Source organism: Numida meleagris, chromosome Z, assembly GCF_002078875.1.
Source record: "Numida meleagris isolate 19003 breed g44 Domestic line chromosome Z, NumMel1.0, whole genome shotgun sequence".
In the NCBI taxonomy this organism is placed as follows: domain Eukaryota; kingdom Metazoa; phylum Chordata; class Aves; order Galliformes; family Numididae; genus Numida; species Numida meleagris.
In genome coordinates, this window is record NC_034438.1 from 28,647,012 (window position 1) to 28,660,513 (window position 13,502).

The 13,502-nt window shown below is 37.7% G+C and overlaps 1 protein-coding gene across 7 annotated transcripts in view; it reads left to right on the top strand.

The window, feature by feature from the left end:
* The window catches only part of KDM4C (lysine demethylase 4C), a 304,885-nt gene that overhangs the window by 220,239 nt on the left and 71,144 nt on the right, over positions 1-13,502 (top strand). For 6 of the 7 annotated variants that reach the window (XM_021380224.1, XM_021380223.1, XM_021380227.1 and 3 more), the window contains one exon: positions 5,027-5,135. In XM_021380224.1, coding sequence (XP_021235899.1) covers positions 5,027-5,135 — 109 coding nt within the window. Of the gene's footprint in view, positions 1-5,026; positions 5,136-6,677; positions 6,994-13,502 lie in introns of those variants that run through there. The other variant, XM_021380229.1, reaches the window with a different exon arrangement.

The window sequence follows — 13,502 nt, forward strand, 5'->3', positions numbered from 1 at the left end:
TAGAGAGGAATTTATATGTGCATTCTATGTGTATTTCTGGCTGCCCTCTTTCCTCCAACTGGCAAAACTGAGAAGACAACCTTGGTACCAGTGTTTTTCACTTGCACTCCTAGGGCTTTATAGTATTCTTTACTTATAATTCTGCCCATGTTCCAGCTTGCAGTGTCATTCATGCCCAGATGAAAAAGCAACAGCAGTCCATGCTCTTGACAAACTGTTGCACCCTCTTTTCAGTGTCCCACATCTTGGCTCCCGTGAGGCAGCAAACCTACGAAGACTCCCTGTCAGGCCAGCTGGAGGGACCCTCAGTGCCTTTTGAGGGAGAGTCACCCGCTACAAGCACTCGGTGTTTCTTTTTATGAAGTCTGCTGTAAGCTGTTGATATGACTTCTCCTTGCAGGCTTTGGTCATGGGTGTCTATATTTGCAAGAGCTTAGTATCTGCTTTTGGTAGTGAAGCTAGAGGGTGGGGGCTGAAGTGGAGCCCTGCTTTGGTGCATCACCAGGCACTAAGGTTCCTCCTTCTCAGTGTTATCCACTACTGGAGTATGATTACTAAACAAGCTGTCTCCCTCTTTATCTCTCTCACAACCTCTGATGCTATGCAGCCTTTTAACTGCTTCTTGCATCTCAGCCACTTGTCATATAAGATCATCCACCTGTGCACACCTTGTGCAGGTACTTACCTTAACTCCAGGAAAAGGTTCAAGGCACTGAGTGCAACCAGCTGCCTGAACCAAAGTCTCCTTTCTCACCAGTTCTGTCTGGATGGATGCATCAGATATCTCTGAGGACTTTCCTACAGGGTCACTCTGGTTTTAGCCCTGAAGTGAGTGCCCACCTCCATACTGACTGAGATCAGGAGTGCTTCCGTGGTTGTGAACCTGCAAGCAAGGTACAGACCCCTGCCTGCACAAACTGCGGTGACAAACCCGTGTCTCTCCCTGTGCTTCTCTCTTTGTGGTTTTTGCCATGGTTCTGCCTCGCTGGGAGGAGTCCCCCAGCTGCCTCCATTCTGGAGCTGATCCTGTTGGAGTTATCAACATTATCCCCATCGTAAATCCAAAACACAGCACCATAACAGCTACTAAGAAGAAAATTTCCTGTATCCCATCTGAAACCGGGACAGTAAGCTGAATAGGTAAAATGGGAAGTGGTGCAGTGTATTATTATTTTTAATCCCAGTATTGGAACAGTCTTCATGTATTTTGGGTCTTCGTTTAACCAGTTGCATTCTTTTAGTAACTTAGCAATACCATGTAAACCTCTTTAAACCTTCAGACTGCAGTGTGAAGTGATCATTCAGCAGTGTGATCGTTCTACTTACCATGCCAGAATTTATCAGTGATTTGTAACTGGTTGCATAGTATTTTTTTTTTTAATTTTGTAAATAGTTGGGTGAGGAGAAGGTTGTATGTGAAATTGGTAGACCAGATCTTAACTTCAGAAAATGTTAATATTGTTGGTGTATTAATGAAGATTTTGACCAACATTTGCCAATACTTAGTACTCAGCTGGCTTTTAGCTCTGTTCTTAACTCCCCTAAATAGTTACTCACTACCTGCTTTTTCTAACTAGAGAAAAAGGAGATGACATCTAAATAGAATTTATGATATCCTTCTGATATTTAGAGCTGTCAGATTGCATATTTGAAAACAGATAAGTCTTTGTTGTAAGTCAATTAAAATATTTTAGAAATAGGTTATAAGATTTGTTCACAGGAAAAAAAAAAGCAACCACAGGGATCTGCAGTGTCTTCCTCTTTGTAATTATACCTGATATCTTCAGTTTTGCATTACATCCCTCTGGGTTTCTGTTACAGATTTCTGAAATAAGAGCTCTGTAAAAGTAGTTAACTTCTTGTTTTCCTGTTTCCATAACACACTGTACTTGCTATATAGTGTTTAGTCCTCACCTGTACTCAGTATTCAGTCCATCTTTGAGCACTGTCTCCTATTCTGAACTTTTGAAAGTTTTCAGAAGTGTGTTCCAATTACAATTCTGTTTTCTCCAAAAAGTGTAAAATCCAACTGTGATTCTGAGATCCCTTCGATATGCAGAGATTCCTTCTTCTCAGATGAACACAGTAATTATTTCAAGTCCTGTTAGGTTGAGAGATGTCAGAGTTTAAAGGCTTAAGGTTTATTGAAGAGACGTTTTATTTATAGCATTTCTGTCCCCATAAAGCTTAGATGGTAGGGCACCTGTTATTAAGACAGTGCAATTTTGCAGGCAGGCAGCAATGATAACAAATGTTATTAAAAGGAAAAAAAAGTAGATATGCGCTTTTAAAGTATGTAGACAGCAAAAGGAGAACTGGAAGTAACATTGGTCCACTGCTTGATGATAGTCACAAATGAGGACACAGACAAAATGGGGACATTTAATGCCTTCTTTGCCTCTGTCTTCTACACCAGTGATGTGCACAGGAGATCCTGTGAGGTGGAGGATAGGATTGTGACTTAACTAACAATAAACTCCCAGCCAACCTGACTTTGTGCAAGATTTGCTGCTGGATACATATAAGTCTTTTGGGCCTGAAGGAATTCATCTCAGAGAGCTGGCTGATGTCACCATCAGCTCTTCTAGCTATTTTTCAGTGGTGTGGGAAATCTGGAGAGGTCCCAGTAGATTGGAAGCTGGCAAACATTATGAAAATACCAGTTTTCAAGAACAGTAAGAAAGAAAACCCTCATAATTACAGGCCTGTCAGTCTCACTTCAATGCTTAGTAAAATTATGGAGAATATTTTTCTGGGAATTATTGAAAAACACTTGAAAGACAACTGGAGAATTACAGAATGGCTTGGATTGAAAGAGACCTTAAAGATCATCTACTTCCAACCCCTCTGGCATGAGCAGGTTTGCCACCTGCTAGATCATGTTGCCCAGGGCCGTATCCAACCTGAACGTGAACACTTCCAGGGATGGGGCATCCATTGCATACACAGCTTCTCTGTGCAACCTGTGTCAGTGCCTCACCATCCTCTCAGTAAAAAATTTCCTCGTAACATCTACCCTGAATCTCCCCTTTTAGTTAAGAACCATTCTCCCTTGCCCCGTCTCTTTCAGACCTTATAAAAAGTTGGTCTCCTTCCTTTTTATAAGCTCCCTTTAAGTGTTAGAAGGCCTAAGTGAGGTCTCCCCTTATCTTTCTCTTCTCCCTGAGCCCAGCTCCCTCAGCCTGTCTTTGTAAGAGAGATGCTCCAGCCCCTTATCATCTTTATGATTCCAACCACCTCTGGACCCACTCCAGCAGCTCTGCATCCTTCTTGTACTAGGGGCTGCAGACCTGTACAGAGTACATGGGATGGGGCCTCACAAGGGCAGAGCAGAAGGGAACAGTCGCCTCCCTCACTCTGCTGGCCACCCCTCTTTTGATGCACCTGAGGATAGAATTGGTCTTCCAGGTTGCAGAGACACACTGGTGGTTCACATCCAGCTTTTCATACCCCAGAACTCCTAAGTCTTTCTTGGCTGGGCAGTCCTCAGTGAGTTCTTCTCCTACTCTATACTATAATCTGGGATTGCCCCAACAGTGACGGTGACACTGCTGTCATTGGTCCTAACCAACACAGATTCGTGAGGGTTAAGTCTTGTTTAAAGGACTTAATTTCATTTTATGATAAGGTTGCTCATCTAGCTGACCAAGGGAATCCAATCGTTGTGAATTTTTTGCATTTCAGGAAAGCTTTCTGTACTGTATCAGTATAATTCTAGACAAAATGTTGAGCACACATCTAGACAAAAACATAATGTTATGAGTGAACAATTGGCTTGCAGATTGGGCTTGAAGCATTATTGAGCTCAAAACATTATGAGGTCACATCAGGCTGGTGGCCATTCACCAATTGTGCTCCCAACACTCTTTTATAAGGGCCAGTTTTCTCCAGTGTTTTTGTCTTTTATGAACACAAGTCTCAAATGTATACTAAGTTTGTGGACAATGCTAAATTGAGAGTTGACTCCCCCAAGGGTAGAGAGCCCTTGCAGAGAGATTTTGATATATTTCAGGACTGGGCAATCACCAAGCATATGCAATTTAGAAAGAAAATTTAGAAATTCTTAATTTAGAATTTAGAAAGAGCAAGTGCTGGATTCTACCCCTGGGTCACAGCAACTTTGGATATATGCACAGACTGGGAGGTCAGAGGCTGGAAGGCAGCCCATGGAAAGGGATCTGGGGGTTCTGGTTGACAGCAACATGAATATGAATCAGCAGTGTGCTCTGGTAGCTCTGGCAGCACTAGGGCCGGCTGTACCCTGGGGGTGCATCAGGCCCAGCACTGGAGGGAAGGGATTGTCCCACTCTGCTCTGTACTGGTGCATCTTCACCTTGAGCACTGTGTGCAGTTTTGGGCACCACAATATGAGAAGATGAAGGGTCCAGAGGGCAAGACATGCAAGGAGTGGCTGAGGTCCCTGGGTTTGTTCAGTCCAGAGCAGGGCAGGCTGAGGGGAGGCCTCATGGCAGCTGCAGCTCCTCACTGGGAGTGGTGGGGTAGTGCTGAGCTCTGCTCTCTGCTGACAGTAACAGGGCCCGAGGGAATGACATGAGCTGTCATGAGGGTCAGGGAGATGTTAGGAAAAAGTTCTTCACCAGTGGGTGGTAGGCATGGAGCATGGGTGATCCTGTGTGGAGCCAGGAGTTGGAATCAGTGTTCCTTGTGGGTCCCTCAACTTGAGATATTTTATGATTTTGTGAAAATACTGTAGGTGAAAAATTGCATATTAATAAAATAGCCTGGTGTGTGTTTGTGTGCCTGGATAGAACACCTACTTCAGATGAAAAGTATTTAAATGATTTTTTTTACAATAAGAAGCCAGTCTGAAATGATGTTTACAAGAAGTGTTGTTATTGTAAATTGTGTTAACTTATTTCAGAGAAGTCTTCAGAAATCTTAGAAGGCGAATGACTGGATATGATTGCCTTGTAAAAAGGAAACAACAAATTACAAGTAATGAAACATCACTTGTATTTGTGTGGGGTTTTTTTTGGTAGTATTCTTGACCTGCCACTTTTCACAGGTGGGCTCATGTAATGTGTGCAATTGCTGTTCCAGAAGTCAGATTTGGTAATGTCACGGAACGTACACCGATAGACACTAGCAGAATACCTTTACAAAGACTAAAATTGGTGAGTACTATATTCATATATACTTTATGTATTCTTTGCTATTAAGATGTTTCAATATTTTGAAATGCATTCAAAATCTGTATTTTGATTATGATCGCCAATTACAGAGAATTAAACTGTTTAATGTTAGAAGTACATAAATGAGATTTTATTGAGATTAACCTATTGCTTTTTACATATAATGGCAATTCATTAGCACTGTTTACAACCTCTGATATTTCTTTTTAAAAAAAAGTTTGAATCTGTCCTCCCCCAAAAGAACGACAGAAAACTTGACCAGTATCAGCTATGAGTTTAGCTTCTGGTTTTGTACTGATGATGAAAGTATTGAAACCTAGGCTATGAATATATGAACATAGCCTAGGTTTCAATATTTGTACATTGTACATATTTGTGATGTCTTTTTATTATGTATTTTTGCCTCAAGGAACAATTTGCTGAGGTAAAAGGATGTATGATCTGGTTGTCATGCAGTATCTCTACCATCTGGATATTGAAAAACATGCATAAAACAGATCACACATTATATTGAATTGAAAAAAACAAAACTATTTCCTAGGGAATTTTGAAAGCTGTTGTAAAAAATAAGTGTATCCACTACTAACATTCTAGAAAGTTGATGTACAAAAGTGGAAGACATGTTCAAGTGCAGTTTAGGGTAATGTTCCTTGCTATGTTACAAAGAGAATTACTAAATTTGACAGAGTTTGCATCACTGTGATACCATCTTCTGCTAGAAAATGACTTGTGGACCACTGGAATGATGTAGGGAAATAATGCCATCAATTTTCTGCGCCTGCTTCATGCTTTTTCAGAAATATTTCATGATTTACCTGACCATAAACTAATTACCTCTGCAGTTTTAAAGATATTCCTAAATGTTATTTTTGGATTTGTTTAGTTTAATATCCTCTGTGGAAAAGAGGAATGGAGTAAATGTTCTTTCATCATCCTTCCTTCTAATTTTGTTTCTCATAATTTCAAAATCTTGGATTTTTTAGTTTTTAATAACCTGCTTGCAAAACCTCTTCTCACTGTGACAGAAAATATCTCAGGATCTTCTTTGAACAGACAGTGTCTTCTCAAAATGTTTGAGACAATCCCAGATCCTTCCTAATCTGAAAATACAACCAGTAGAAGCACTGAGAATTAACTCAGTGTTGTTATATGTTTTGAGGATCATAAACAATCACAGACATTTGTCTGATTGGAAGTGATTGATCCAGAGGTTGAAACCACAAAAATGTGTAGTTTACCAGGTATTGAAATTCATTCTCTTATGGGCTGTCCATGCCTTGAACTGTGTAGGAGTAATAGAAGCATTCTGGAGAAGGCTTGAATTCATTTTAATTTATTTGATATAAAGGTATGGAATCGAAATGCACAAAATTTGTGAAGTGTGATTTACAATTTTTAGGTCATTTCTGCTGAGTACAAGGCAATTATGTTAATCAGTTATTTGTAACTGGCAACTTTGTCTTCTGTTCTTTCCTGCAGTTGACATAAAATTGGTTGCAGTGCTTAATTTGTGTTTTTTTTCAGTTCTTGAAGCCTCTTTCAGAATGAAATGACATTGAAACGCTATGGATTATCTTTAGCTGCATATACCCTTTCCATCTCTTGCAAGTTCCTGAACATTTAGAAATACAGTGCTTTCTTTTAAGTATATTTTGTGTATTTGAATGGAATGAATATTGTGATGAAGGAACTCAGTTGGATGCAGAAAAATCAGAGGTGGGGTTCTTTATATCAGCCATTGATGTAGTATTGCCCCAGGTAGTGAGCGGATGGCCTTACTGTGAGGGAAGGAAGCACTGTAATCCTGGATTGGCTCATTAAACCTTACTTTTCCAAGATGTAATTTCAGACATTGAATTTATAATGAAATAGATAGGCTTGTACTAATTTAAGGAAAGTATGCAGTTTGACAATCTCTCAAAGGCCCTGTAATGATTTAACATCAATATACCTATAAATTGCTGTTCTTTGAGTAAAGGAGCAGAGAAAAATCTGCTCTGAAAAACACCAGCAGTCTGAGTTGGTTTTTTAAGTTACAGTGGATTTCCTTAATAATGTAGTATTTTTTCTTTTTTAAAAAATAGATATTTAGTGGAATTGCATGGCTAATATTTTAAATATTTCCTCAAAATATTTTAACGCCTCATGTATTAGATATTTTTTATAAATTATTTCTTTTATTTACATAAACACAGGGTTCATATTTCTCTGCTGCTGTCAATAACACTGAATAAGTGCTGCATGACTCCCAGCTCAAGTGTCATCATTGTGTTAGTCTTCTCAACTATTGATTCTGCTGAATAATGTTTATGCTCTCATGCTCACTGACTTCAGGGTCTTTGCCTTGGAGAACCCTAACCATGGTATTATAGTAGCTCTCAGAATCTATAAGCAATTGATTCAGGCTAGTTTTGCCTTTTAAAATTGTAGGGCTTGCTAGTAACACTCTTCAGCAGCCAACTCCTCTTCCATTTCTATCCTATTTTTTAGGTTACAGGTATGTTTTTTCATCATTCTCCACCATTCAGCGCCATTGTTTTGTACACTGTTTGCTCATATTGAGTACTCATAAGCAATATATGTTTTAAAAACTATATTTTTGGGACTATCTTTAAAATGTTTTTTATTTTAAAGCCTGAGGTAGCTAATAGTTACAGTCAGTCTTGTTATGTTTAGTTGCTGTCCTATATCTTTAGCTGCTTTTTTAATATGAGCAGAAAACAACAGAACACAAATATAGAAAGATATAGTACATTCCAGGGTGCAGCCAAAGAAGAAATAGATGTTACAGTGTGAGAATGAGTAGTGCTAATTGTTTTAAATATTCTAAATATTTCTCTTCTTTCTTTCTGTATGCTTTCCTCCATTCCCTCATTACTTTCCCCTTTCTCTCCTTCCTGTCTCTTTCTCTGAAATAATAAGAAAAGCAAACAAGCAAAGCATCTATTGTTTTCAGAAATCCTTAGAGACTGGGCTGACATTTTCTTTAATGTAGCATCTACAAAAGAATATAAAAGGAAATAAAAAGTCAGTGTTTGTTTTTTGACAAATTAAAGAACATCTGTGCAAATGGAAGCATATTGGTAGGTTATTTTTACTGCCTAGTTGACGTGTGTACTAATTGCTGTTAAACAGTTTTAATTCACTAGACATTTTTGTATTGAAATCAGTGTGTTTTCTATAGTATTAAATAGTTTATATTAATTTCTTTCAGGATAAATTCTGTATTTGTATTTTGCATTCAGTAAGTTCATAGCTACAAAGTTGTTTCATACAACAATTTAATGTTTGCAAATTTTTGTTTCTATAGAATGACAAAATGTTTTTATATTTACCTATTTTTTTAGTGGGTTACATACCATGTTCCGTCATTGTTGAAAATTCATGACACACTGAAGCGTTCATTAAAAGCTAAATCCCTTGAAAATGATTCTTTAGTCAATGAAATTAGTCCAAATCAGTATTGATAGAAGATTATGTTGTTGTGTTTTTCTTTAACAAAAAAAAAAAAAAAAGAAAATATGGTACATACATGGTGTGTTGATATAAAACAGGTTGTATCATGCCTAGCAGTTTTGAGCTGTATTTCCCTGATATTGATGGAATCTAGCTAACTTTAATGTGGAAGCAAGGCCTTCCACTAAACTTCATTGTAGAGAGAAACCCACAAGGATGTTATACATCTTCTCTTTATTTTACTCTGGCAGTATTTTTTCTCTGTTTTTGAAACTTAGTGGATGGAAAAATGAGATTGTCCTGATCTCTTTTGACAGGCCTGGGTCAGGCCTTCAGATTCCATTTGGATGGTCCAGCATGCACTTTGAGTTCCATTAACTGTGTAAAATTAAAATTTGTGATTATTAAACTAGGAAGCAAATATTTTGGATTTAATATTCAGAGGTTTACACACAAGTTGTAAGATGAAATAGCTGGAAGACATACCGTACCACAACATAAATTTAAAAACATCATATGGAAACTGCTCTGCAAACACTTTTAATCAAATAATCACGTAGGTTGGAAAAGACCTTCAAGATCATCAGGTTCTACTGTCAGCTTGACCTGCCAAGTCCCCAGCGCTAAACCGTGTCGTTAGTGTTTGTGCCATGTCCACAAGTGTCTCAAATACCAGTGTTTCCCTGGGCAGTCTGTTCCAGTGGTTGACTGCTCTTTCTGTGAGGAGAGTCCAATCTAAACCTCTTTTAGCACAACTTGAGACTGTTTTCTCACGTCCTATCACTTGTCAACTGAGAAAAGAAACTGACACCTTCCTCGCTGCTACCTTCTCATACTTGTACCTTCAGATAGTTGTAGAGACCTCCAGAAGTTCCCTCTGCTGCTTCTCATAACATGTTTTCTACTACCTTTGCCAACATCATTAGTCTTCTCTGCTCATGCTCGAGCAACTCAGTAAACTTCTTGTAGTGAAGGACCCCAAAATGAACACAGTGTTCAAGGTGCAGTCTCACTCTCGCTAAATACAGAGGGACAATCACCTCTCCAGTCTTGCTGACCATGCTATTTCTGATGCGGGCTGGAATGCCATTGGCCTTCTTGGCCGCCTGTTGGCTTATGTTCAACAGGCTGCCAACCAACTCTTCCAGGTCCTTTTTTGCTGGGCAGATTTCCAGCCACTCTTCCCCCAGCCTGTAACATTTATGGGGTTATTGTGACTCAGGTTCAGAAACCAGCACTTAGCCTTAGGTGACTGCACTCAGCCTATTGATTCAGCCTACCCAGATCCTTGTGCAGAGCTTTCCTACCCTCAAACATATCAACAGTCCTATCTAGCTTGATACTGTCTGTGTACTTTCTGAGGGTATACTCAATCCCCATGCAGATCCCTGATAAAAATGGTAACCAAAACTGGTGTCAGGACTGAGCTCTGGGAAACATCACTGGTGTCGATCTGCTAACTAGTTTGAACTCCCTTCACAATGACTCTTAGATCTGTCTGCTCAGCCCAGTTCTTCACCTAGCAAACCATATACCTGTCTAAGCCATGAGCAGAATGCTGTGGGAAACAGTGTCAAAAACGTTATTAAAATCCAGATATATAACATCTGCAGCCTTTTTCTCATCTGCTACTCTGGTTATCTTGTCATGCAAGGAGATCGGGTTAGTCATAAATGCATGCTGGCTACTGCTGATCACTGGATTGTCACATATGTGACAGTCTTACTTGGATGGTCTCTGTTCCAGTGGTCTTCCAATTCTAACAGCAGATGTACAAGCAAATGCAAGGGGAAGAAATACACAAAGAGCAATTTAAGTACTGTTTTCTCATGGTGAAAACAAAGAACCAGATAATACAGAAGGCAGAGTTGGTGGTAAGTAGTAGTTTGGAGAAGGGGTCTCATTAAATTTGACTAAAAGTATATGGCAAGTTTCAGCTGGTGACAGTTTGTTACAAGTGCGTGATGTGGAGGAATCTTTATGAATGAGTGTATTTGTGGTGTTAGTTTCCATTTCAACACAATTTAATGTCTTCTTAACAGTTTACTCAAAGCACACAAATTTAGGTTTCCAGCCAAGTTTTTTTTTTTTTTTTTTAATTTTCTTTGCATTGTTCCATTTGTCCTTACATCTCCAAGAGAAGCCTAATTGTAAACACCTTCTTTTGAAAACCTGTTTTCTTTGACTATATATGTGAGGCTTTGAGTCACAGAAGACAGACTGTGGATTCCTGGACCTGTCAAAGTCGACATTAAAACTCCATTTTACTTTAGGAATGCAAAAGCTTTCCCAAGTATTTAGATAGTCTCCGCTTTCAAAAGAGTGCTAATTACTTAGCTCTAATTAGAAACAGGAACGATATCTGCAGAAAAAAATCTCTGGAGATGAAAAATCAAACTGACCTCTCAAACATAAATGCAGCTCTTAAGAAGAAGAACAAGTACTCTCTTGTGTGTCATTCTATTTCATTAAAACACAGAACTTATAAATAGAATTAAATACAAATGCTTACTATTATATGGCCAAGGAATCTAAGCCAACAGGAATACTGAGCCTGGTTTCACTTACCCTTGTCAGACATATCATCAACGGTAGACACTGTAAATGAGAGTGTTTAAATTTTCATCTGCTATAAAAGAAACATTTAAATAAAATCATTAGCATCTGTTCCTAAACCTATGTATTTAAGATGTCGATTGTAAAATTATGCTTTGGATAGAATAAAGTCTTTAGCAAGATACATTGTCTGCTTTTGATATTGTCAGTATTTTAAAATGCTTCGGTATTGAATTGACTTTGTCTTTACAGGCAGTCACTGCAATGCTGTACTAAGACATGCACATAATATGCCTTTGTTTCTTTATCTGTAGAGCTTCCTATTATTTTTACATTTGAAATCCTATTTCTCCAACAAAATAGAGGTAGAAAATGAGTTTTGGAATAGCTGAAGTTGCCCTGAAGCTTTTGATGACCTCAAATTTGTATTTGACAAGTGAACCGAGTATAAGCACAAGTGTACTCTGAGTGAGGAACATTATTTTGAAAAGAAATTTACACTGTGATGATGACTTATCTACAAGCCTTTCAGTATCGGGCTGAAGCCATAAAGTTCTTTTTAGAAGCCTATACAGTTTAAAATTTGCACCTGAAGGCAAATAATAGTGAGCTTGAAAGCCAAAGATTATAGTTTTGAAAGGTGCATCAATTCTGAAAATACAGAGGTTTCTCTGTGGTTTGCCACTGAAGAATGGATTCAAATGGAAAATGTGTATGAGCTTTTAAAAGAAGGAACAAATATTCTCCTGCCTGTCATCCTCTTTCAAGGATTAAAGACACTGCTCATCTTCTAATTTCTCATGTTCTAATTTGTAATAAAATTCATTTGTTAAACTGTGGTAGGATGGAAGATCTGTTGTAGCTATGTTTTGAAAGAGTAAATAAAAAATGAGTAGTGAGAATATCAGTGCTGCCATGCATTTCTGGCAACATACATAAATTTGTGCAATGACTATTCCTTTGCACACTGTCACGGAAAACAGGAAGAAAATAGAAATTTTGTGATAGATTTAAAAATATTTCTGTATTAAAAAAACCTATCAGTGAAGGACAATTTTTCAATTAAAAATATTAAAGTAAAAAATGATGCAATAGTTGATTAAGCTACCAAACTTATATAATTGGTTAAAAATCGTGTACAAAATTCAATTTAGTCCATGTGCTTCAGTTGCTTTGTTCATTAGATTTTGAATAAGTGTGTTAGAAGAATCTACACTGCTGGCTGTATAGTGCTTGCTGTCAAAATAATCTGCTACAATGAGCAGGTCCTACGCAAACTATCAATATTCGTAGTACCAAACTATAAGGTCGTTAGAAAGACATGGAAAACATTAGATGTCTCTTACTACAAATAATGCTTGAACATATCTGTAAGAATGAAAGTAGAGTGTTTAAAATGTTAACTGGTCCTCTGAATTCTTTTTACTAGTGCACAGATAACTTTATGTACAATAAAATACATTTTTCCTGTAAAAATTCTTTGAATACTTTTGAGTTCTGATCATCAATGGTCTATAATACGGTGTGTAAATCTGATAGAGTCAGGCTTGTGTTTTAAGTTCATCTCTGTTGATTAAGTCTGTATTTGTGTATAAAGGGCCTCGTGTTTGTGTCCAAACACAAACTGGCAGTTGTGTAATCTATTTGACAAAGGTAAATAATGAGTTAAGTATGGTCACATCCAGAGGTGGATGTGATTGAAGAGCTAAGTTAAATACTGAGTTTTGAATTGAATATTAATATCTGCAATAAAGAAACATTTCATCTCACAGATAATACTTTACGTTGTGAGGCATGGAATAACTCTCTGACCTCTAATAATTTGATGAGATTTTCATAATACTTGTATTAAAAAGAATATATAGAAAAGGTGAATTTACTTTCAATTTGGCTTGAATTTATTTAAACCTGGTAATAAAGTTTTCAGAAGTGCTTACATGCTTTAAAGGTCAGAGACCACTTTCAAATATGATTTGAGTATTTAAGGACAATAGTACATTTTGTCCAGAAGAGCATTGTATTTTATATCAAAGATTAATTTTTTACTGGAATGCATTTGCAGGATTTTCTAATTGAACCAAAAAGGTTGCAGGTCAGATCTGAATAAGGAGGAGATGAACTTACTGAATTGAGGTCTTCTGTGGTTATTCATTGAGGCTTTGCACACAGTGAACTTTTATAAGCCATATTTATGCTATAGTTTGCCTTCCACTTTTGTCACGGCCGATGACGCTGTGTTGCTAAGAAAACACTGCCTAACTTCTGTGTAAGATTTGGCATTATTTTTATGAATTAAATTTTTTAATTGTATTTTTCAACCTTATTTTGCATAACAAG